A 25,270-nucleotide genomic window follows, 5' to 3' on the forward strand; every position below is an offset into this window, starting at 1 on the left:
AATATGATGAACGGGTGTCAATTACTATTTTATAACATAAGAATACAATTACAAAGGTACAAAATACATCATTAAAGAACATAACAATACAGATAACTCTGTAGTAGTACAGGCTTTACAAAAGAATAGAAATAAACAGATACATCAGTGTTACAGGAATTATGACATAAGTACATACATAAAGGTCAGAATAACTTTTGAAACATCCCCTTCACATATGAGCAACAAAACAGAATAAATAATGTCTAAACATCTTTTCAAAGTAAATAACATATTATCAGAAAAATTCTACAATGTAACTCTCATCAGATAAACACATAAAGACAGGAAGAACACAAATATACAAGAGTACACAAACACACAGCGGAATAACAGAAAGGGAAAGGACAGGGTTTGTTTTACTGCAGTATCTTGCGAACAAAACTTTCTTTACTTCTTGGAGATCTCCCTTCGTTCTTCATTATTTCAAAAAGTGCTATCTATACCTGCTTTCTATACTTTTTTCGTAAAACTTCTCAATGCATTTCTTTCAATTCATCGCAACTCATTCTCTTACTCAGTCTACCCCCGCTTAAGCTAACTTAAATCTACTGAGCTCAGATGCTAAACTAAGGGACGAGGCAATGCAGCAGCATAATACAATTAATACAAACAGCAATGAAAAAAATGGAAATTGTCAAATCAAGCTGCAATAAATCTAAATTACCAAGCAATGCAACATTACAACTAATATGAGCCAATGTGCAGCAACAAGAAAAATAAATCATTAGTAAAACTAGCTTAACAGAGTAATACAAAGTAAAATTTAGTAGCACTATGCCTGACAAACAGCAGCAGCAAATGCAATAACTTATATCTGAACATGACAAAGCTCAATCAGAAAAAATATTACATTAAAGATGGCCATGTCTAATACCTATGTCACATCTTAATACTAGAGTGATGCATCACGATAAGTTTCTGTAGCAGACAAGTTACCAAATCGTTTAAAAAATTATTTAAACAGTTCCTGTGAAGGGAAATGTCTATTTGTGCTCTCTTTTCTAAGAAAGTACATCATAAATGTATTCTTTCCTGGGTCTGTAGACAGAAAATAGTGATATTAGTACATCTATTAAATGTTATAATAACCAATGCTGCAGTGCAGCTAGAAACTAGATATTAAACGAAATGAGCAAATATATATAACCCATATAGAGCAATGCATGAAACGTCATTCACTAGGCAAATGGCGTCTCCAAAGGCAAAAGAATCTCTCAACTAGAAAGACAATAAATGTAAAATGTTTCTCATCATTTCATTAGGCATTTCAGTAAATATCATAAATTAAGAGCTCCACAGTGTAATCATATGTTTTCAAGTTTGAGTGTGTCGTATTTGCAACGCTTTCTACAAAGAAATGTCAATAGCGAGGATAATGGCCTCCCTTTTTTTTTCTCCACCTAATGGCTTTCTGTTGTCAGACAACTATCTCTCAGCTGGGCGCCCAAAACGCATTATGTCAAGGTCACTTACCTTTCTTACTGAAATATTTACGACACCAGTTTGCATTACAGTGACAGTCTCATATAAAAAATTTCCCAGGTCGAGAATTTGTGTTGCAAATGTGTCGAAACAAAATCCTATGAATATAACAGTGTTCAAAATGGTTTCATCATCATTGTGATACACTTGCGCATTTACACACATTTCATAACTCTTAAAGTACGATTCTTGGTTTCCAACATCATTTTCCACAAGTCAGAATCCCTAACCACTACTCATTATTCCTTACCTTATTACACAAATACATATTCGTCAACACTTCTTCAATATTTCATCATAATAAATACGTAGCATAATCAAATTCCTCATATAGCATCAGCTTATTGATCATAAACATACCGCAACAGCGTAATACACATCGTCATCATAACATCATAAAACCACAGCCAAATCTCAAAAAAGGCGTAGCTTTCTCCAATAATGTCAAAAAATAAAAAAAATTCTCTGCTCAATTCAATAGTGTCATCTACCTCCAACGTACTTGAAAAATCATGACCCCATTCCAAATACATCATTCAAAGCTCTCATAGTATCCCAATGGTTCCAAAAAAATATGAACAGTTCACAAACTACAGACAAAATACAATTTCGTAAGTGTGAAGTTATCCAACGGTGTAGTTACGTAAACATCTGTCACTGATGTAGTAAAATAAATGTTTGTCTCTCTCAGTTAAATGATCAGGTAGCTGTGTATTTTGTGTTGGAGAAACATGGTACCGATGTGTAAAGTTGTATAAGCAAATACCATATTTGCTAGGGCTCCTTGTGCTTGCCACACACATGGTACACAAAGTAAGCGTGTACCCCCCTGAGCATTAATGTAATTATACCCTCAGGTGTTACAGATTACAGCAATGGAATGAAATGTATCACTGAAACCCTTTGTATCATTGTACTTCAAATACCTTTAAAAATAAATGATTTAAGTACAAAATTAATCACTCAAATATGTGTCCTGTAGCGCTAAATGTGCGTCTTGCTGTAAGATAATCTCTGTGGAAGTGTCGTAGTTATTGTCCTCCGAAAGCTAAGTTCTGCAGAAGCCAATGTACTTACCTCATCATAAACGAAAGTGAAATGCTTTGCGTATAGATATCGTAGTTATTACGTACCTTACCATGATCAAGAAAGTACTATAATGTAGCATATTGTTGTGCTACGAAGGAGGCTGTCTTATTGTAGCTATACCACAAAAGTTACTACTAAAACATGTTTTACTTTCTAGAATAATTCAGAAAAACTGTGCAAATATAAAACAGAAACACCGCAAAAGCAACATTGTAAATTGTTACTCATTAATAGCGTCGTGATAAAATCATGTAGCTGTCACATAAACTAACCACTGTGTCATCTAGTATCTCACAGAAAGTACTTTAAAGCCAGAATGTATTTTCAAGTAAACCAAAATGTTGCATTAAAATCTCATTAGCAGTACCAGTATATGTTCTAAGTATGTAACCCTTATAGTCGTTACATAATCGTGCAACTAACAAGCAAGAGTGTACAGGCACAATTACACTGTGTCGTCTGTTCACTATAACAATGCATTGGTTTTACATGTGAAATGTGGTGTAAACCTTTACTCTTCCTAGTATGCAGTGTTTCAACTTCGACGCAATTATCATGTGGTATACGTCGGTAAAGAATACTGGAATTTTTCTCAAGGTTAGCGTCTATGTAATTTTTCCCTGAACCAGCCGGCGCACATGGCTGCCTGCAGTGCGTCATTGTCTGTTTCTTTGTTGGCGCGCGCCGTTATTAGGATTTGGAGGTCTAACTTTTACCAATTCACCTTGTCGAGAGGGCCCTGCTCTGTTTAAATCCCATCAGTTCTGATGAAATTCAGGTCTGCCGTTATGATTATATCATCTGTCATCATGTTGGTAGATTCCATAGTTTCTTTGTTGTCGGTCACGTGGTGGAGAATTTCTCCCTGAATCGTAACTGCGCGCTGGACCGTTGCGTCTAAAGTTATTGTGTCACTCTTGATAATAATTATTTTGGTTCCCAAATTGTTTGTTTCTCTGATTGTCTCTGTGATAGTCACTACCGCGGAGAGGTGATCTTTCCCTGTAATTATTACTACTCTGCCAACGGTTGTCATATGGGTGGTGTCTGTTTTGATCACGATTTCTGTTGTGAGAATAGCCTTGTCGTGTCCAGTTATAATTTCTTTCATCGCGGAATTGCGACGGATGTGACCTGTAATTCTTGTGTTCCTGTTTTCGCGTTCCGCGATTGTCAGTGTCAATTTCTAATTCTTGTAAGAGTCCCTGAAAAGCTTCAATGTCATCTTTGCAACGTCCTGCCAAAATAATATTTCTTAAATGTTCAGGCAATTTCATTAAGCAAATGCGGATGAGTTCTGAAGGGCTGTATGGGTTTGAAAGATATTGATTCTTACGCAACATGTCTTCAAAATATTTGACAAGACTGGAAAATTCAGATTGTTCAAACTGTTTCATCATCATGATGCTATGTTTTACTCGGTCTTGTGTAGCTTGAGACCAATATGCTGAGAGGAAGGCATGGTAAAATTCTCCTTCACTGTGGCAATCGTGAATGACCGATCGCATTCCTACAGCTGGTTCATTCTCTAAATAGCCAAACATAAATTCTAATCTGTGATCTAATGACCAGTTGGGAAGAAAACAATGAGAGAATTGATGGAGCCATGCTTGTGGATGAATGTCGTTGCCAGAATTCTTAAATGTTTTGAATTTACGTGTAGCAATGAACAGCTTATAGTCAAAATAATCATGTCGGCGACTCGCATGTCGGTCATTGTTACGTCGTTTCGGCGGTTCCATCTCAAAATTCGGTGTACCTTGCCAATTTCTTTCATAATTTCCGAAGTGCCCTGAGTTATTAATTTGTGGCTGTTCCGTATTTCTGTGTCCCTCTTCCCGTATTGGAGCGCGAGTGGCCTCTGAAATACGTAATTCTTGTATTACCTGTGTCAGCTGATCTTGCACTTCCCGGATTTCTCTTTGGTGTTGCGTATTAATTCGATTCTGATTTTGTTTGAATTTCCTAATTTGTTCGCACTCTTCTGTGTCATTAAAGACTAACGGTTTTGTATCATTCAGATTATCATCTACCTTCGTAGATAAATTATTCAGCTGATCCGAAAGTTCAACTACTTTCTCTGATAATGAACTAATTTCCTCCATGTGTCTTTCTACTGTGTCCTTTAAGTTTTCCTGAGTTTTTGCAAAATGCGTAACCGAATTGGTAGAGGCAACTGAGTCAATTTTAGCTTGCAAGGTCTCATGATTTTCATGAACAATAGTTTGCAGTTCTTTTATGGCTGCTTCGTGATTATGTAATGCATTTTCATGACGCGAAAATATAGGTTGGAAATGCTCACAAATTTGTGTTTTTACGTCATTACAGACTTTGTGACATTTCGATTCAGTGTTATGTAACTCAGTAGTTAAATCTTCACGTGTTTGTTCAAGCGTGGTGTGAAGATTTTGTTCCATTGCGTCTAAGTGTTGCTGTGTTTGTCTCTAGTTTTGTTCCATTGTGTCTAACTTTTGAAGATTTTGTTCCATGGTGTCTAACGTTTGAAGCTTTTTCTGTGTTTGTCCCATTTGTTGTATTAATTGTAATAACAATGCACTGGTGTCTGAAACAGGTTCCTCAGTGCTATTCGGCAGTGAATTTGCACCGGCAACATTCACATTTTGACAAGCAGAAAATGTGTCTTGACTTATTTGAGAAAACGGTGAGGACCCAAAACCTGAATCTACAGTATTTGCGAGATTGTGTCCTGTCCTTTCGGATTCCTGAGGCAAGCTGTTGCCGACCGATCGATCGATAATGCTTCCCTGTTCACTAATTGTTTCACTGCCTACACCATTATTCGCAGCCCGCTCCATTTCCCTATTCACAATTACCAAATTACTACTTTGAACATTAGTTAATTCATTACACGGTGGCGCTAACACACTGCTTTCGTCTTTACTGTCATTTCTCATTTTACTTTGGAGCCTAGTATTACGTTTTTCACACGCCATTATTGTTACAATATTTCACTCGATAACACAGAAAAACACAATTTGAAGAGCAAAAATAAGAGAACACATTAACATAGTACTGAAAATAATATCTAGTTAATTGCAAGCGCAGCTGCGAAATACTTGGTGCAAATCTACAAGCATGCCACAACAAAAAGCAATTACAAAGGAGATTCTCTCTACAATTACGCGCTAGCAATAAACAATAGCTATACTAATTACACAAACTACAAGAAAAAAATCAGAAGATTCCATTAAGGTATCCTCGGCTAAGGGTCGACATATGAAGCGTCCCCTTTGAACAATTATACATGACTGTCCTTAAACTGACACACAATATTTTTAGCGCAACGCAATCTGACTTTCAATAATCCCTACAAAAGAGTGGCCCTGACTAACATTAACCTATACCTTTCACAAATCACTTACTTCACAAAAATCTTCTTTACTCGAACTACTGCAATACAGCGAGCGCCACTACTGCCAGGTAAATAAAAGATTCAAACTACTGAATGCACTAACTACTGATAGGCATAGTTAGCAAATGAAAGATTTTAATAGAGAACAAACAATGTATTTACCTTAATAGTGTTGAAAAATCATAATATACATAGCAGTTCATGACATCCAGTCTTACAAATTTCAAAACTCCGCCATTTCTCTCCCCACATCCACCACTGCTGGCGGCTCACCTCCAACTGCGCAACGCTACGCGCTGTTAACATCCAGCTGCCCAACACTACAGTGGGAGACAACAACAATGCAAACTAGCCACAGACTGCACACAGCACAGCCAGTGATTTTCATACAGAGCGCTACGTGGCGTTACCAATATAAAAATCTAAACAGCCTACTTACATAGCCCCCATGCTCCCAACAAAAAATTTTACAAATTGTTTTGGGCACTGGCCAATACAAATGACAGTGATCGTATAATAGCCAAGGTGAAAAATAGAATTGTCTTCTAGTACTAAGTATCTATTTGTACTGCTAAAGGGTGATCACCACTTGGAAGATCTAGAGACTGTAAATTTTTTTTTCTTTATTGTTATTTTAATACCAGTATAACAGGTAGGCTGGCAGCAGCACAATACGCTGCGCTTCAGCCGAAGATAGTACAATGATAAAACAGAGAAAACACATGGGTTGGAACAAAATGGCAGGGAAAAAACAGTAGAAACATGAACAAAAAACATGAAGCCGTTCACAGTCGATGACAATCCACACTACAAACTGTTGACACGAAGCACAAACACTGAAGATGTCAATGGCACTAGTGAACGATGGAGTGTGACGGTGAACACTGAACACTAAACACGACGGCACACACGAGACACTGATGGCGATGATCTCCGGCGTGCGAATGTCCACTTAGCGTGTGCGAGTCCGGGGACCTGCGAAGAGGGGAAGAAGGGTGAGGTGGGGGAGAGGGGAGAACAAGGATGCCAATGGCTGAGGAGATGGGGGGAGGAGGAGAGGGACAGGGAAGGGGAAGCCTGGGGGAGGAGTAGGGAGAAATGGTGGAGGTAGGGAAGAGGGAGAGAAGGGTGGGAGTGTGCCCAAAGAACCAAACACAGAAAGTGGGAGGGAGGATCAAAGTTGGTAGGAGGGGTAGATGGAGGGGAGGAGGGCATCATCAGGGAGAGGGAGCTAGGGAGCTGGCGGAAGCCACCTTGGGAGAGGGTAAGGAGGGTGGAGAGGTGGAGACCAGGTGGGACGTGGGAATACAGGTGCAGCAGCGGGCGGGGGCGGGAGAGGATGGGCGAGACAAGCGGGTGAGGAGGATCGAGTTTGCGGGAGGTGTACAGGATCCGTATCCTTTCAAGGAAAAGGAGGAGGTGGGGGAACGGAATGAGATCGTACAGGATCCGCGTGGGGGAGGGGAGACAGATGCGATAGGCAAGGCGGAGAGCATGGCGTTCAAGGATTTGAAGGGATTTATAAAAGGTAGGGGGGGCGGAGATCCAGGCCGGATGGGCACAACAAAGGATAGGGCGGATGAGGGATTTATAGGTGTGGAGTATGGTGGAGGGGTCCAGACCCCACGTACAGCCGGAAACGAGCTTGAGGAGACAGAGTCGGGAGTGTGCCTTGGCTTGGATTGTCCGGAGATGGGGGTTCCAGGAGAGTCGACGATCGAGGGTGACGCCAAGGTACTTAAGGGTGGGGGTGAGGGCGATAGGACGGCCATAGATGGTGAGATAAAAATCAAGGAGGCGGAAGGAAGGGGTGGTTTTGCCTACAATGATCGCCTGGGTTTTGGAAGGATTGACCTTGAGCAACCACTGGTTGGACCAAGCGGTGAACCGGTCAAGATGGGATTGGAGAGGGTGTTGGGAGCGCTGCAGTGTGGGGGCAAGGGCAAGGAAGGCGGTGTCATTGGCAAACTGGAGAAGGTGGATTGGGGGTGACAGCAGCGGCATGTCCGCCGTATATAAAAGGTACAGACGGGGAGAGAGGACGGAGCCTGGGGGCACACTGGCGGAGGGAAAAAGGTGTAGGAATCCGTGTTATGGATGGCGATGTAGGAAGGACCGTTGGAGAGAAAGGAGCCGATCAGACGGACGTAGTTAATGGGAAGGGCGAAGATTTGGAGCATGAAGAGGAGACCGGAATGCCATACATGGTCATAAGCACGTTCGAGGTCCAGGGAGAGGAAGATTGCGGAGTGATGGGAATCAAGCTGTTCGGAAAGGAGATGAGTGAGGTGAAGGAGAAGGTCGTCAGAAGAGAAGGACGGCCGAAAGCCACACTGGGTAACGGGAAGTAGGCGGTGCTGGCGGAGATGCTGGTGGATGCGGCGATTGAGGAATGATTCCAGGACCTTGCTGAAGACCGAGGTAAGGCTGATGGGATGGTAGGAGGAGATGGCAGAGCGCGGTTTACCAGGTTTAAGGAACATCAGGATACGGGAGGTTTTCCACAGGTCAGGGTAGTAACCGGTGGACAGGACTACATTGTAGAGCCTGGCCAGGTTGGAGAGGAAAGAGACAGGAGCTTCACAAAGGTGACAGTAGGTGACACGATCGTGACCAGGAGTGGTATTGTGTTTCATGTGGAGTGTAACAATCAGATCCTGTGTAGTGTTAGGGGCATTGAGTTCCGTGTGTGAAATGTTGTCCAAGTACTGGAAACCAGGTGCGAGGGGACGGACAGATGTGTCAGTTCGATCGCGGACATCCGGGAAGAGGGAGTAATCGAACTGGGGATCATCGGGGATGGAAAAGACATCGGAGAGGTAAGAGGCAAAGTGATTGGCCTTACTAAGGGTGTCAGGGAAGGGGTGATCATCATGGAGAAGAGGATAGTAGGGGGAGGGTTTACTTCCGGTAAAGTGATGGAAGGCTGGCCAGAACTTGGACGAGTTTATAGGTAGGGTAGCATTTAAACGGGTGCATGTCTGTCACCAGTCCCGGCATTTCTTAGCCATGAGCAAATTTCAAATGTGTCGCTGGAGTTGTCGGTGGCGTCGGAGTGTGTCCGGGTCACGCGTGCGGAGGAAGGCACGGTAGAGACGGCGGGATTCACGGAGGAGGAGGATGGCCTGTGGGGGTAAGGTAGGACGGTGGGGGTGGATGGCGACAGTAGGGACGCGGGCCTCCACAGCCTCAGACAAGGTCTGCTGGAGAAAGGAGGCGGCATGGGTTACAACGTCAGGGTGGTGGTAGGGGAAGGGGTGGCTATCGACCTGGGTGGAGAGGGTAGCCTGTAGGCATTCCAGTTTGCACACGAGTAGTCATGGACGTACTTTGGGAGAGGATCATTACGAGGGTCGGGGCGGGGGCGACGACCATCTGAAATGGTGAGGAGGACAGGGAGCTACCAATAGGCTCCAGGACATCCACCGTTATGTGGCCAAGGAGATTAGGGAAGGAAAGGATAACATTGGGAGTGGAGTTGGGATGGGTGTGCTGGGGGATGGGGATGAGGTCGCCTTGAAGGGAGGAGAGGAACTGATGCCGCCACCGTAACTGGGCGGCGAAACGTCTATGGATGTTGAAGTCGGCGGCGATCACGTAGGAGGAGAAGGTATGGTCAATGTGGGAGAGGAAGTCGAAGGGAATAGGGATGCTAGGGCGGACATAGATGGTGGCGCAGGTGACGGTAAGGCAGGTGTTCGGTGGGGTCGGGAAGGAGAGGTTGGAGCCGAACTGGGATCTGGTTGTGGTGACCAATGGCAACTCTGCCACGCGCAATTGGGAGGGGATTATCGGAGTGGTGAAGGAGGTAGGGCGACGTGTGGACGGTGTGGTGGGGTTGGAGGAAAGTTTCATTGAGGAGGAAGGCATCCACGCAGTGGGTGACAAGGGTGTGCAGGAAGAGGTTCTTGTTGGCGGGAAGGGAGCGGATGTTATTGAAAAGGATACGGTGCTGTCGCGCCATGACAGGGATTTAGACAAGGGTGTCAGGATGGGAGAAGGTGAAATGGGCCTGGTTGTCGGAGTAGGTGGCATACATTTTTAAGTGGAAAATCGAATGGGCGGCGAGGGATACCTGTTGGAGGGTGTGAGGGCGCTGGAAAGGGTGGACGTTTTGTAGGACAATGGTGAGGATCCTAATGATGTCCTCAGTGTTGGGGGGGGGGGACGAAGGGTATTGCCAGGAGGGGTGGCGGCGTCCAGAGGATGGACAGGGATGGTGAGTTCAGGAGTGGTCTTAGGGGGTCGGGTTTACACTTTTGGGAGTAGGTGGGATGGAGGAGATTGCAGGTATTACAGGAGAGAGGGGATTGAAGGTTAGGGCACTGCCAGAGGAAGTGCACTTGCCTACAATGCGGGCAGGTGGGGGCTCGTGGCACTCGGCTGTTGGGTGTGTGTTATAGCGCAGACACCTCTGGCAGCGCAGGGATTGAGGAGGGGAATGGGAGGGGTCGACCTTATAGCACTGGCTGAAGAGGAGGGCACCCTCCTTCAGTGGAGGGGGCGTTCTCGGAGAAAACCCGCGTAAGGCGGGTGGGGCCGGCCGAGTTGAAAATGCGGCGGACCGCCCGCACCTCCAGCATGAGATGCACCTTGAGCTCTGCCAACATCTCCTCCTCCATGATCAACGGACTGAGCCGAGTGATCACGGTGGTGAGGGTCGGCAGGTGACACGGGGGTTGGCGTTGGCAGGTAGGAGATGGAGAAGGAGCAGGGGTGAGGGAGGCGTTGGGGCGAAAACGGGTGATGGGGAGGCAGGAGAGGATGTCAGTATGGAGGGTTGGGCTGGGGGAGGAGGTGAGAACGGAATCCCGTCTGGGAGTGAGGAGAGAGATGGGGGGACCAGGGAAGTGTTGGCAGAGGAGGAGGGAGAGATTCCAGGCCTCGAGAAGGCCCGACGGGCCACCACCCTGCCTGGAGCTGCAGTGACAGGCTGGCGGAGTGGGGGGAAAGGATCAGAGGGAGAGGAGCAGGAGGAAGAAGCTGGAGAGGGGGCGACAAAGAGCGAAGGCGAAGGGAGAGTGAGAAGAGGAGGGATGGAAAGAGGGGGGTGTGTGACTGGGCACACCATGTAATGGTGGTGGTGGCGGTGGAGGGGGAAGTATAAACTATGGCTGTGGTGGTAGTGGTGGTGGGGGCTGACATGACGACAGGGATAAACAAAAATGCACAGGACGAAAGGGAAAGGAAAAAACTGGGAACAGACGAAGACGAAGACGAAGACGGATGAAGACCAGAGTCCAACGCTGCTGGCGCTGGCGACGGCTGGCAGGAATGGCGCAGCTGCCGTTGCTGCTGCCGCGGAGGGGCCGGGGCCGCTGCTGCTGCTGTTGCTGGAGGGCTGGTTGCCTGTCTGGACTGCTGCTGCTGGAGGGCTGGCTGGCTGGACCGCTGCTGCTCGGCTGGCTGGCTGGCTGGCTGGCTGGCACCTGAAAACATGGCGCTTCGATTAGTGCTGGAATGGCACAATCGAAGGGCGGTATCCTATCGGAGTACCGCCGGAGATGCCAGAGACTGTAAAAATTTCCGTACGCCATTAATAAGAACGGAGGCAATTAACCTTATCAAGCAGAAATTCATGCAGTTATTCATGGCTCAAAAAGAAAAGGCAAAGTTTATGCTGAAAAGAGATAATGTACAGCTTGATTGTAACTAAACTTTCAAAACGCTGTAGAAATAACACCACTAATCGGAGTGACGTCAGATTGCAAGGGAATATTATCGGAAAAGGGGGAAAACGTATGGGAGAAGAAAAAAATAGTGTGAAAATTGATCAATAGATGGCGCTGTATGTGTCAGAATACATAAATGAAACCACCTGTCATGGGCACGACCCATTGAAGTTGGTATAAACATGCCGGGTACACGGCTTTTCCTCCTTTCGCGTCTGCGATGTTCGCCATGACTGTCTGAATGCAGGATCGCGCTCTGCTTGTAAAGCTATATTACAAAAATGATGACTGTGCACACGTCGCTCTGCAGAAGTTCCGGACACTAAAGGGTTTGAAAAACGGCGATGGTCCGATGACTGCCGTGGGTCTCCAGAAAATGATTCAGAAATTCGAAAAGACTGGCTCTTTTGGTGTGCAACCTGGTAGAGAGAAGAAACGAATTGATTCGACGTCAGTGGAAGCAGTGGCCATAGCAATGTAGGAGGAGACGAGTGGTGGGTGCAAACGTGTAGTGCACGGAGAATTGCCCGAACATTGGACATACCCGTGAGCGCGGTGCGTAAAATTCTACGAAACATCCTTCTTTGCTAACCAGTCAAAACTACCCATGTGCACGAGTTGCTTCCTGTTGACCTGTCAGCAAGAGACCTTCGCTTTAGAATTTATTGCTCGCATGGAAGTGGACAATGAATGTCCGTGAAAGATTTTGTGGACAGACGAAGTCCACTTCCATGTGACAGGATATTTCAATACACAGAATTGTCAAATATGGGCAACGGAAAACCCACACGCAAATCAAGCAGTATCACTTCATCCTGGAAAGGTCACTTTGTGGTGTGGGTTTACTGCATCATTTATCATAGGGCCATATTTTTTTGAAGAGAGAGGAGCTACCGGTCGTGTTACCTGTACCGTCAGTGGTAAGCGCTATGAGTGTCTTTTACGCAACCACGTTATTCCAGCTCTCCAACAGAGTGGATGTGTGGTTGGGATCATTTTTATGCAAGGTGGCGCACCTCCGCACATTGCAAATCCAGTTAAGCAGCTGCTGAAGCGCCATTTCGGAAATGCTGGAATTATCATCCAGTATTTCCCTACAGCCTGGCTGTCCCGCCCACCTGGTCTTAATCCGCGTAATTTCTGGCTGTGGGGCTACCTGAAATATGTTGTGTTCAGTGTTCCGATTGCTAATTTACCTGCACTGAAGGCATGCATTACGCAACACATGCTGAACGTGACACCGGAAACACTTCGATCAGTTGCGTAACACGGTGTTTCTCGATTTCAACTTGTTGCAGAAAACGATGGACAGCATATTGAGCCGGCCGTGGTGGCCGAGCGATTCTAGGCGCTTCAGTCAGGAACCGCGCGACTGCTACGGTCGCAGGTTCGAATCCTGCCGCGGGCATGGATGTGTGTGATATCGTTAGGTTAGTTAGGTTTAAATAGTTCTAAGTTCTAGGGGACTGATGACCTCAGATGTTAAGTCCCATATTGCTCAGAGCCATTTGAACCATTTTGAACCACAGCATATTGAACATGTTTTGTGCCAGTCACACGGAAATTAATATCCAATCTGATTTTGATTGATGCTTTTTATGCGGTTTTTGGCCTCAGGAAAATTAAAAACGAATGCGATTGATGCTTTCTATCCGGTTTTTAGCCTTAGGACAGTTAGAAACCGGTTTTTCCCATCCAATGTGATATGACCTTGTCATGGTGGATGGGCTTACGTAACTAACAGTATCACACCTGTACTCCCATGCACGAGTAGTACCGCTTGTTTTTTTTTTTTGCTTTTTTTTTTCCCATACTCCGCAAGCCACCTGCCGGTGTGTGGCGGAGGGTACCTTCAGTACCTCTATGGGTTCTCCCTTCTATTCCAGTCTCGTATTGTTCGTGGAAAGAAGGATTGTCGGTATGCCTCTGTGTGAGCTCTAATCTCTCTGATTTTATCCTCATGGTCTCTTCGCGAGATATACGTAGGAGGGAGCAATATACTGCTTGACTCTTCGGTGAAGGTGTGTTCTCGAAACTTCAATAAAAGCCCGTACCGAGCTACTGAGCGTCTCTCCTGCAGAGTCTTCCACTGGAGTTTATCTATCATCTCCGTAACGTCAAACGTACACCTTGGGCATTGTTATATGATTCATTTGTCATTTTTAGTCGACCACTATTAAATTATGATGCTTACAGCACCATCTATTGCTACATTTTGTGACTATTTGTTTTTCTTCTGCCATACGTTTTCCCCCTTCTCCGATAATATTCCTTTGCCATTAGACGTCGTTCTGACAAGTGGTGTTATTTCTACAGTAGTTTGAAAGTTTAGTTACACTCACCATCTACTTACGAGGATTGTGAGTGCATATTATGTACATATTCCTATCATATTTTTTTTTCCAAAATGAAAAAGGAATACATCAGAAGGCATTATTTTCTGACCGAACCTTGCAGATGGAGGGAAAGAGCTATCTTTCTGTATTTCACAAACACCCGATAGGATTTTGTAGTGTTTTGAGATTGACTGGATTTATATTGTTTCTTTTTCTTGGGTAGATTGGGTATAAATATTTAGTGACGTCACCACCCTTGCTTCATACATCCACTTGAATTAATCATCTATGGACCTCGTCGCAGCCATGTGCAGTCACTCTCCTCCAATTAAACTGATGATCCCAGTGCTACACTGCAACTTATCAAATAAAAGTTTTCTTAATAGTTGACTATGTGTTATATCTCTAATATTGACGGAATAATCTTGAGTTTGTGAGGCTTTAGGACGCAGCAGACTCCACTTCAGAGTTCGACGTTTCGATCCCTCCGCGTGGATATTCATCATGGCTCGAGAGATTTTACTGGATGGCGTGGCCTAACGACTCAGAAGTGTTTTCGTCAAGCATTCGAGAGAATGCAGACTTGTAACGAAGTCTATCCTTCTCTTTGTTTGTCAAATAGCTCACTGGAGTGGGTATTATAAAACGATTTGAAGTGCAAAATGGGTCAAACCCAACTGTCTTGTCCTTCATAAGTACTTTCTAAGATTGTTAACGTATTATTTCTTCGAGTGTGGCGGCTTCTTTCATGGAAGTTCTGTAACACCGTCCGAGGAGGCATTTACATCTTAGTACACACTAGCTGCGACCGCAGTCCCAAGTCAAAGATGCGCTTCGTACCCCAATACATGAAATACAAAAATACAAAAGCCTTTTATAGCAAAAAAGTAGAGCGCCAAGGAGACATGGTGTGATGCCAATGGAAGTTTTTACTCATCCACACCGTCAGCTGTTATGTAGGTGATCAGGTTTGCAATTCTTTTTGATAGGTAGAACGACCAACAGAGTCCATTAGCGTTGTTCATGTTTAGTGTTGTTACCAGGCGTGGTAGGGTGCTTAAGGGGCGTGAACAACGTCAGCTATTAAGTGACAACTGTGAAATCCACAGGGATGCAGTGTTCTCGTGTGAGACAGCGTTATCAGCATTTGGCAGTTTTTGAAAGGGGCCCCATTGTGGGCTTTCGTTTGGCCTGCTGCTAGAATCATGCAATATTCAGATTTGTGGAGCATTTGGAAGTGACAGTGCCCTATGCTGTACTGCATGGGAATGTGAGAACAGGCATATGCGTTGTCGATGTTCCGGTGGACCCCCTGTGGGCACCACAGAGAGGGATCACCATAATGTGCAGGAAGCACATCGTAACCGTGTAATCTGTAGCTGCCATCGGCGAACAAGTTATAGGCTTTCTGAAATATTTTGTACCATCACACATAATTGGTCGCCATTTAGCAGCAATAAGCACAGGGAATTACTGTCCAATGTGTGGCCTGTCGTTAACACCACATCACAAACGGCTGCATTTGGAGTGGTGCCATGACTACAAATCGTAGACTGCTAATAAAGAATGGCGTGGTACGGTTTTCAGTGCTAGACCTCTGTTCTGCACTAGCATGGATAACCATTGTCGCTGGGTATGGTAGTGATCTGGAAAGCGGTCTCTTTCTTTCAATGTTTTGTAGATGCACAGTGGTGTCATGCCTGGCGTCATGTTTTTCGGAGCTGTCGGGTATGGTCTCAAGTTGTCGCTGCTAGTGAGTTGGGAAATCCGACAGTACAACGGTCTGTCACGGACATCTTGCATCCTGACGTGTTACCTGTCATGGGACAGTCTCATGGCGCGATTTTTCAAGAAGACACAGCTCGTCCACACATGGAACATGTCTGCTTTGTGTTGATGTGCTCCCACGGCGGGCAAGATCACCTGGTCTGGCTCCAATATAACGTGTCTGGGACCAGCTCAGATGTCAGTTCCGTCCTAGTACCAGTGACAGTATCTAGGACATTAAAAATTTGCTTCAGAGATTGCCTCAGAAGCGGATAGAAAAGTTTATGACACCCTTCCCAGCTGAATCAGTACATTCATCCAGGACAGATGAGGTGAAGGTCATACTGATAAGTGGGTCCATACTGCCAAGTTCGTTGTTAATTTGATTCAGTGTTGTAACTACTGAAATAACATCACATACCTCTCAATCTCTCAAGGTTCATTTAGTCTCCTCCTCCAATTCGGCGTGCTTCACTTTTTTTGTCAGGCAGTGTATATATGTTCTGCTATCGAATATCGCCTTTATGATAGAAACTTCATGACAGTAATGACACGCAAATGTTTCGCCTTTCCGATACTGGAGTGGTGCGAAACTCCAGCGTTGGTGTCGGTCTAATTGGGCCACCAGGCAGCTGCCCACACCTGCCTATAAGAAGAATAGCGAACATGATACACAAGAATATAGCCCAATATAACTGACATCCACCTTGTGTAGAAATTAAGGACATATCCTGAACTCAAACATAATGAAGTATGTCAAACAGGATGACTTCCACCATGCCAGTGAACATGGATTCTGGAAACATCTGTCGTGCGAAACCCATCTCTAGTTTTTTGAAAGAAACATTGTGGAAGCCACGGATTAGGTGGACGCAGTATATCTTGCCTCAGCACCATACAATTCAACTCATACAAATACCTGTGTGTCGCAATTTTTGGGTATGTGATGTGGAATGAATACACAGGATCAGTCTTAGGGAAAGCACGTGCTATACTTGAATTCATTGGTAGGATATTGGGGAAACGCAACCAGTTCACAAAGGAGATTTCCGGAACTCGTGATCCATCCTAGAATATTTCTCAAGTGCGTAGCACCCATACCAAATAATCATGTGACTGTGTACCCACCTTATTGGTAGCAGTACTGCTATACTACAAGTACGAGACTAAGTCGTGTTCAATCTCCACTAGTGAGATGCGTTGTGTGTGTTGTGCAGGTGACGAACCACTGGACGTCCGGCTGGGAGGACTGGAACATGGTGGTGAACACCGAGGGCGGCCCCACCTGGATTGGGAACCACGCGGACGCGTCCATCGTGGCTAACGCGACGGCGGACGAGTTCTACAAGCAGCCCATGTACTACGCCATCGCCCACTTCTCGCGCTTCGTGCCGCGCGGATCCCGGCGCGTCAAACTCCAGATGGACGCAAACTCCAACGACGTCGAGAGCGTCGCCTTCCTCACACCTCAAGATGACGTCGTCGTCGTCCTTCAGAACAAGTACGTCGGTACTCTCTCTGCAGCCTGAGGTCCACTCACACTGGGCTGGCTGTACTCCTTTACTCTCCCACTACATCAGTAGCGTGTGGTACAAGTTGAACATTTGCGTCTGACGGGAGGCGTGCTAGTCTAGTGGGTGCGGTTGTGATGGCCACTGCGTCCAGAAGGCATAATGGTCAGCGCACCTGCCTAGAAAGAAGGAGGCGGTTCGAATCCTGGTCCTGCACAAATGTTCTACTTGCCTCATTCATATAAATCAATGACCGCTGGGAGATAAGGTCTTAAATTACTTTGTTTGTTAATACACAATAGCTGTAGCATCAAAATGGTGTCTGTTATTTCAGAAATGCCAAAAATAACAGAAACCACATATCTCTCTCACAAGTTCCATGTATGGACGTCCGTCAGATGTACAAAACTGTGTTCTCATTCGATTGCCCATTAGTTTGAAATTTTATTACGTGAGCGTACAGAATGGTTGTTAACGATCTTTCCTTGGTGAGGGTCCACAGTTATATAGAATTCTTTTAAAGAAATATCCACCCTTAATTGTTCACTTATTTTACATAATCATGATTTCGGCTCTGTAGCCATTTTTCAAGTGTATGTTGACATGTTAAAATTGGTCTGACCTGTTTGTGACGTATCATCGTCGAAAAAACGTATTTTCGACGACAAAATGTCACAGACATGACTGCGAAAATAAGTGAACAATTCACACTCAAACGGCGGATTTTTTTCCAAAAAAAGGGACAGAGAGACAAAGAGAGAGAAAGAGAGAGAGAGAGAGAGAGAGAGAGAGAGAGAGAGAGAGAGAGAGAGAATTGTACATTCTAATTGATTGTTTTCACACCACAATGTAATAGTGACTGCTTTGTGGCCTGGGGGATTAGAAAGTAGTTACAATTTCAGCATGTTCCAGTAAATCCTACGGCCTATCCTCCTTCCACAAACCTCTGGTTCAGAGTTGCAATGGATGTCTTCTGCACTGAATGAAGAGGATGTCTCTCCATTGCTCGTTCAGTAACCTATAGAGTTCATCAATCCCTATCAGTTACTTTCAAAGCACTGTGAATTATTATTTCCCTGAAGTTCTGACGTCTCAGAAAGATCGCTTCCACAAGATCTGGGCGCATATAAGCGCTTTCTTACTGAACGTCTTACTCTGTTATATTCGATTAGGAAGCCAGTCAGTTTTCTCTGTTGGATTTATTTGATGTTGGCCTATTTTGTCCTAAGACTTTTGGCCAGATAATATAAGCTACCATACATTTTTAGCTCACTCTGAACTCCGCAGCGAGTTCCATAGATTGGTGAAGTTACTCTGCCAGTCTCAGCATCATATGCAAGACACCACCCGGGGTTGTAAAAGTTTTACAGTATTTTTCCTGGTCAAGACAATATTTTAGGCAAATTTCTGGCTGGAGAATTTCTGAAACTACCCTCAGCATTGATCATTATAGTAGTATTTTTCTGTCGTATAGTTAGAGAACTGCTACAGTTACGCTCAGTTTGGACCACTATGGTGGGAGTGCTTGTATTGCTGTAAGTGAAATTACGTCAAGCATCAGACGTCATGTCTCCTCCAGAGCATGTTGTACCGACACGTTGATGGCTCATAAAATACTGTTGGATCGTCCAACAATTGGTGACTGTCGACTGAAGCTCTGGAGAATATGGATATAAATGGTTGTCATTACTCGTTTTACTGAAAACTATTGTGCACGTTTTTAAACGATTCTCTTTCAAAATAAAAATAATTTTCTGAAGCAATATTTTGGAAACACTGATACAATGAAGCCGCCTATAATGGTGTGACTTCGCCACTGTAACAAGTAACAACTGCATTCTCATTGTAAACGCATGGCTCTCCGATACTTCTTACTTGCCTTTGGTTCTGTAGTCACTAGCGATAAAGGTCAGCAGAAAGTCGATTGAGACACTGACTTATTTACATTAGTTGCTGAAGTTGTGTGAAGGAGAGGAACCAAAATTATTGCAATTAAACGGTCGGTAGTGAATCAAGAGTGTACTGAACAGCCAGCTGATGTCTAGTAAACCAGATACAGCAGTTCGAGCACGTGATTCAGAGAGCGGTAATTGTGTGTCGAGCAGAGCTCGGACTGTGGTGATGGACAAGGTAGGCTTCAGGTATATCAGCTTTGCTTATGAATGCTATCGGCTAAAACAAGTCTCTCTAATTAATAGCTTCGTGGAAGTCCTTCGCAGGTAAAAGGAAAGGAAGTAGGCTATGTGCACTGCAAGCAGTAGATTCTTAGTATGGTGTCACACTGCATTATCCTGTAAATGACGATGGTATCGTCAGTTGTGCAAATAGGCCAGTGATTGAAAGCTTTGCTTTTGCAGAGACTTGTCACAAATATTTCGTATTTCATCCATTAGAAAATTGTCCTGAAAGCTGGTCGCAATAAAAGCTAATGTTTAATTTTTGACGACGAATCATTGGGTTCTCAAAAGCCCGTGACTATAAAAGCTATTGTTTAATTATTAACTACAGATCACTTTCTGCTGACTAAAGCATATTCCTCTATTTTTTAAGTTAAATTAACTATCCTTTGAGTGACTGATATGAAGCTCGATACAAGTTTCGAAATAGTTAGTGGGAATACCCGTGATAGATTCAATGCATCACTGTGTGCAGACTCTCAATATCATTGCACCATTAGCTGCCAATAAAAACCATGCCACAATATTTTATTCTATAAGCGAATACAGACATCTAGTGTTACCCTCAATTCTAGTCAGCAAATCTCAATATAATGTTTGAATAATTAATATGCTGTTCTGCAGCCCAAACTTCCCACATTTGCCACCTCAGTGAATTGGTACCTGTCATTGTTTTTGTTTCAGGCAGTTCTTTTTCTTCAAACAGTCACGTAAGCCCTCTCTTATGCACTGCGTCTAATTTGTCAAAAATGCTACTCCTACTACTATGGTCACGCCTCCTGTCATCTCCATGCTGTGCTTTGGGCAAATCTCTCCCTTGGTTAACCAAGGTTGCTAGAACAACCCAGCTGTTGCTCAGCCAGGCTAGTGAGTGAGCCTTCTCACCCCACCAAGCGTTCCACAGTGCCGCCAAGGTCACCCTACTCTTCTGCTGTCCCACGTTGTCTACCCTCTCTGTTTGATCATTACCTGCCAGTTCTGGCCATAATTTTCGGACACCAGGCCTCGTTGTCTCTGTCCTCCCCGAGACACTATCTAGTTTAACGGATCGTGTGGAGTAGGCTGATCGGTATATTCTACATTGTCATTACTATGGGTAATACTGTGGTGTCTGTTGCATGGGTCAGGGCAGTGGGTCTCCAGGGCATGAGATGCACCACCCTAACGCTCTTCTGTGGACTCGTTCGTACATTTGTCTGTCTACCATAATTACTATACGACTGATCTTTTATTTCTAAGAAACAAGCGTACTCTCGGCTTTTTCACGAGGTACTGTCACAAATTTTTTCCAAATATAAAATGTCAACATTCATTCTATACCCATTGCGTACAGTTCGATCGCCATGCCTCCGTCCAGATGATTAATATGTTTCGATCAGTATACACAGAACTCCTTTACCATACCATGATCTGACTGATCCTCAAGAAACCTTCGAGCAGTTCTCATTGGATTCCTCTCGTCCAAAATTCTCTTAGAAACATGTCCTCAAGCTCTATTAAATTGTTACTATCATTAGCCAGATCGTTCACCAAACTAATGGCATCTCCCTGGCAATGTCCTCCTACAAAACAAATTTATGCCTGAGCAGAGGAGGGCACTAGTAGCACGTCCATATATTCTATAGATGCACGTTTCTGTACGTATCGAAGTAACTAAATTTACAACAACGAATAAATGGATCTGCTGAAATAACAGGTGAATGTTGTGGCACAGTTCGTAATGACTATGAAATTTCCTTGTTTATAAATTATAGAGTGCAGCAATCAGTCGTCCTATTTAGATTGTATCATGCAAATCCAGATTTCGGCTAGTAGCTAGCCATTCTCAATGCGCTATTTTTTATTCTCAATGCATGTAAGTCCCTGTTGTTCGGGCGTCAGTCACAATTCTTTGGTAGTATTCAAAGAACTGTGAGTGACTCCCGAACAACAGGGACTTACATGCATTGAGAATAAAAAATAGCGCATTGAGAATGGCTAGCTACTAGCCGAAATCTGGATTTGCATGATAAAATCTAATAAGGACGACTGATTTCTGCACTCTATAATTTATAAGTCTCATACAGTCGCTGAGTGCATCCAATTTCCGAATGGAAGGTAACCTGACGAATTTCCCTGTTGTTTTTCACCAAGTTCTCGTCTACGGTATTATTATACACCATCTGCACTGCTTGAAACGATTCGTGTGCCTTGGTCTCCGTGTCCAGCAAGTTTCTCATGTGATTTACTTGTTCATACAACTTAGTTATGTTATCAAGCGTCATCTTGTTACGAATATTACTTAATTTTTGGTCTGCTGCTTTCTCATGTTCAAAATATTTTTGTGCTCCTTGCTCAATGAAAGTGCGATATTCAGTGTCATGTTCTTCCAGACTTTTCTGTATCTTTCCTTTAGCTTCCTTATCTCATGCTTAACTATTTTTCCAAACGTTATGAAGATCAGAATTTACTTTTGAAACCACTTTCTGTCAACTGTTCATGAATCTTCTGCACTAGTTCTACTCAGAATTTGACAAACTGCTATTCCTTGTCCCACATTACTTCCGATTGTAACTTCGTTATTTCTGTTGACAAATGAGAATTTACTACTTTACCTAACGTTTCATTGCCCTTTCTGATTTGGGTTTACAATTACATCTTGTGAGTGCTTAATGTCTCATTACTCTTACTTATTTGGTGTTGCAGTTCCATCTTGAGATTTCCTACCCCTTCCATGAATGTCAACAAGGAAACATTTTGCCCATTCGGGTTTGCTTCTCGAACCAACTGCGTCTCCAACTGATTTTTGCTTAGTTGAGTGTCATGAATGCCTGCCAGAGGTGAATTGCTCAATTTAATTTTCAGTTGTTCCACTTTCACTTGTTCCAAGTTTACAGTATTTGGAGACTCTAAACCTATTTCCTTCTCACTCAAAATTCTTATTGGGGATAGGTCTTCCTCAAGCCTGTCCATGTCACTTACACCTTCCATTTACTCTAGTGAAGTGTGATCTGCTGGTTCTCTATTAGAATTACTCACTGCGTTGTCTGAAGTTACTAACACACCCAACACACCCAACATCTTGTAAAGCATATGAGAGCTTAACTATGCACGTGGCTGGCGCCGCCTCATCTGCCACCTCGCCCGCTCTTGCGTGGACCTGAGTGCCGCGCTGTTGCCCTCGGACGCCACAGGCGCCCCACGTTACTCGGCCAACTCGCACCACCCACTGCCTCACGTATACGATCTCGTTTGGTGATGCTATGTGCTTCAGAGGAAGCCCACGACCTGTTGCTACGCTCGGACTTTTCTGTCCGTCTCCAGCTGCTACTGCTCAGTGTTGTGTTGCTGTACTCCTTCTACACTGTGTTAAAACTGTCTCACTACTTTCTCAGCAATATCTTTTTAACAACACAATGCACTATTTTGAAATTGCATTTTACTGTTCATAACGTTACTTGCGGGCAGGCGTGTCAATTAGCATCATATTAATTAAAATCGTGGAAGAATTAAAAAGGGGAAAGTAATACGAAACCTTAATAACTGCACAGTACTACTAAGAACCAATATAATGAAAAGTAATAAAAGGCAAAGTAGCAAAGACCAAGCGGGACAGAAAGATATAGGTGCGCGTTTGTTTTTTAATACACATAAAAGAACATGTAACACATTATTGAGCTCTCTACCTTCAGTTATCGCGATCGGGCTAGTCGATGAAAAAGTGGTACGCGACTGCGAAAGGAGATTATTTAAAGACTCTTCAAGCACGTTTAAAACACATTACGTGTGACGAAGTGATCAGAGACGTTTATTGTCGGGTGAAGTGAAAATGAATCCGACAACATAATTCGAATTTTGTGTTAGCTGGGAAAAATACTCTTGGGAAACTATTATTGTTGTGGAACCCACGAAAGTTGTGCGCAACGGAAAGCTATAGTTTACGTAATTCTGCATTTTATAAAATGGTGAAACGCGTGTGCGCGGAACATTAATAGAATCTTATCCTTGGACGGTTGCGGGGATAACTGACACAAACAACGCGCCAGCAGAAAAAATAGTTCGCTTATTAACTACCAGATATCAATTAACGGGGACCTAAAATACTAAAAAAGAAGGATAGGATCATCACCTCCAATCCCGATTCATATTTCATATTTAATTAGTGAAAAGAAAAGTGTTAATAAACAAACTACATTTCAATTTTATTCACGATTTTGGCTTCATTACGTAGTCTTGACTACACGATAAACAATATATGTGGAAGTTGTATGCAACGTATCGTCATAATATTAGCCAACCAATATTGTGGGACACCAAAAATGTAAATGCATGAAATTGTTCTTACAGCGGATGTATAACGTGTGAGTGCGACGAACTATACTGAGAAACTGAACATCCATTACGTACTTGCATGTTTATCTGCGAAAATGGTCCTTGTCGGTACATCAGCACAGAGTTCGAATAGAATCGCTGGAACATTGCAAACCATTCAGATTAATCGAACATCTAAATACGCATAATGCTGGTACCACCAGGATGTGTTCTTTCTCCTCACCCTCGTGGCACCAATTGAATTAAGAGTCGGCCGGGAAATACATTTAAATCAATTGACGACCATTGAGCTGGCGTCACGAATTTTCAAACGTCCACTGCCATGTATGAAGGCGAGTGACACCACGAGTGTTAACGTCGATCGAGGGGTGTCGTCGTGATCGTATTGAATGTCATTGAGCGGTTACATGTTTCTTCACCAATATCCAAACCGCTTCTCAGAGGCCTATGCACCACTTCGTAACTTATTCACTCTTCCCTCTAGTATGGCTCGTTACCTTTTTCGTGTCAAACAAAATGAAACACTTCAGTATGATATGAGAGAAAATAACAATGGTCCAAACTGTAACCAACAAGTACCACAAGTAAACTGCCTGTATCAGGAAGCTTGAATATAACATGAGTGTGTTGATCTAGTGCATAGGAGACCCAGATTTTTGGTTCTGCGTCTTCGACGTTTCACCACAGAACCATGGTGTTCCACGTTCATATCAACATCGTTCAATTTTCATACTGAACCACTCTACACACCAAAGCAATTCAATATGTGGTTATAAAAAACTCAGGACGCTTCATAATCAAATATATTCTCTGTTGGCAAGTTCTACATTGCTTTGGATGATGTGATAAACTTCCTCACAGCCGCGACAGGAGTTAGCATCAGCACCAGATGTCGGCCTGCAGCTGTCTGCGCGTGCTGACCTATTGACCAATAATCCTCGAGCAGCGGTGCGTAACAAACTAAAACACGTAGGCATCACGTGCCACTTAGCACACAAAATAAAATATTTTCCAATTTTACACCTTCGTAAATCTCTTAAAGAGGATGTTGCTGTAGATTTCTAGAGAACAAATTTTTTTTCAAAGCTAGTAAAAGACACAGTATTACTGTATCTTTTGAAAACTCTAATGTGATCTGACATTGTCAGGCAGACCAAAGCACTGATAACGCTTTTTTCGACTTGAGCTTGACTTTTAAATTCCGTTGTCATGCAAAATAACACCACGAGGCGCAGGATAAACCAATGAATTGCCCTCTCTACCTGGTGACTCTGCCAGTCCCCTACATGTTCACCCTTGAATGTGACGCACTTTTCCCAAGGATGGATGACTTACATAAGACATTGGTTTTAGAAGCCTCTATGTTGTCTCTTAAGGAAATGTTCCACCTCGAAAATCACCTCGTCGCCATTGTAGCAATACGAGCCCTGCAATAGATTTTCTAACGAAGCAAAGAGAACGAAGTCATTAGATGCCATCTCAGGACAAAATAGCATTAGTGATTGTGTTG

At 43.8% G+C, this 25,270-nt stretch overlaps 1 protein-coding gene across 2 annotated transcripts in view; it reads left to right on the forward strand.

The window, feature by feature from the left end:
- LOC126162380 (lysosomal acid glucosylceramidase-like) overlaps positions 1–25,270 on the forward strand; it is a 518,384-nt gene that overhangs the window by 487,598 nt on the left and 5,516 nt on the right. For both annotated transcript variants that reach the window (XM_049918851.1, XM_049918849.1), the window contains exon 9: positions 16,979–17,262. In XM_049918851.1, the coding sequence (XP_049774808.1) occupies positions 16,979–17,262 (284 nt within the window). The remainder of the gene's footprint in view (positions 1–16,978; positions 17,263–25,270) is intronic.

The sequence above is a fragment of the Schistocerca cancellata genome, chromosome 2 (genome assembly GCF_023864275.1).
Source record: "Schistocerca cancellata isolate TAMUIC-IGC-003103 chromosome 2, iqSchCanc2.1, whole genome shotgun sequence".
Classification (NCBI taxonomy): Eukaryota; Metazoa; Arthropoda; class Insecta; order Orthoptera; family Acrididae; genus Schistocerca; species Schistocerca cancellata.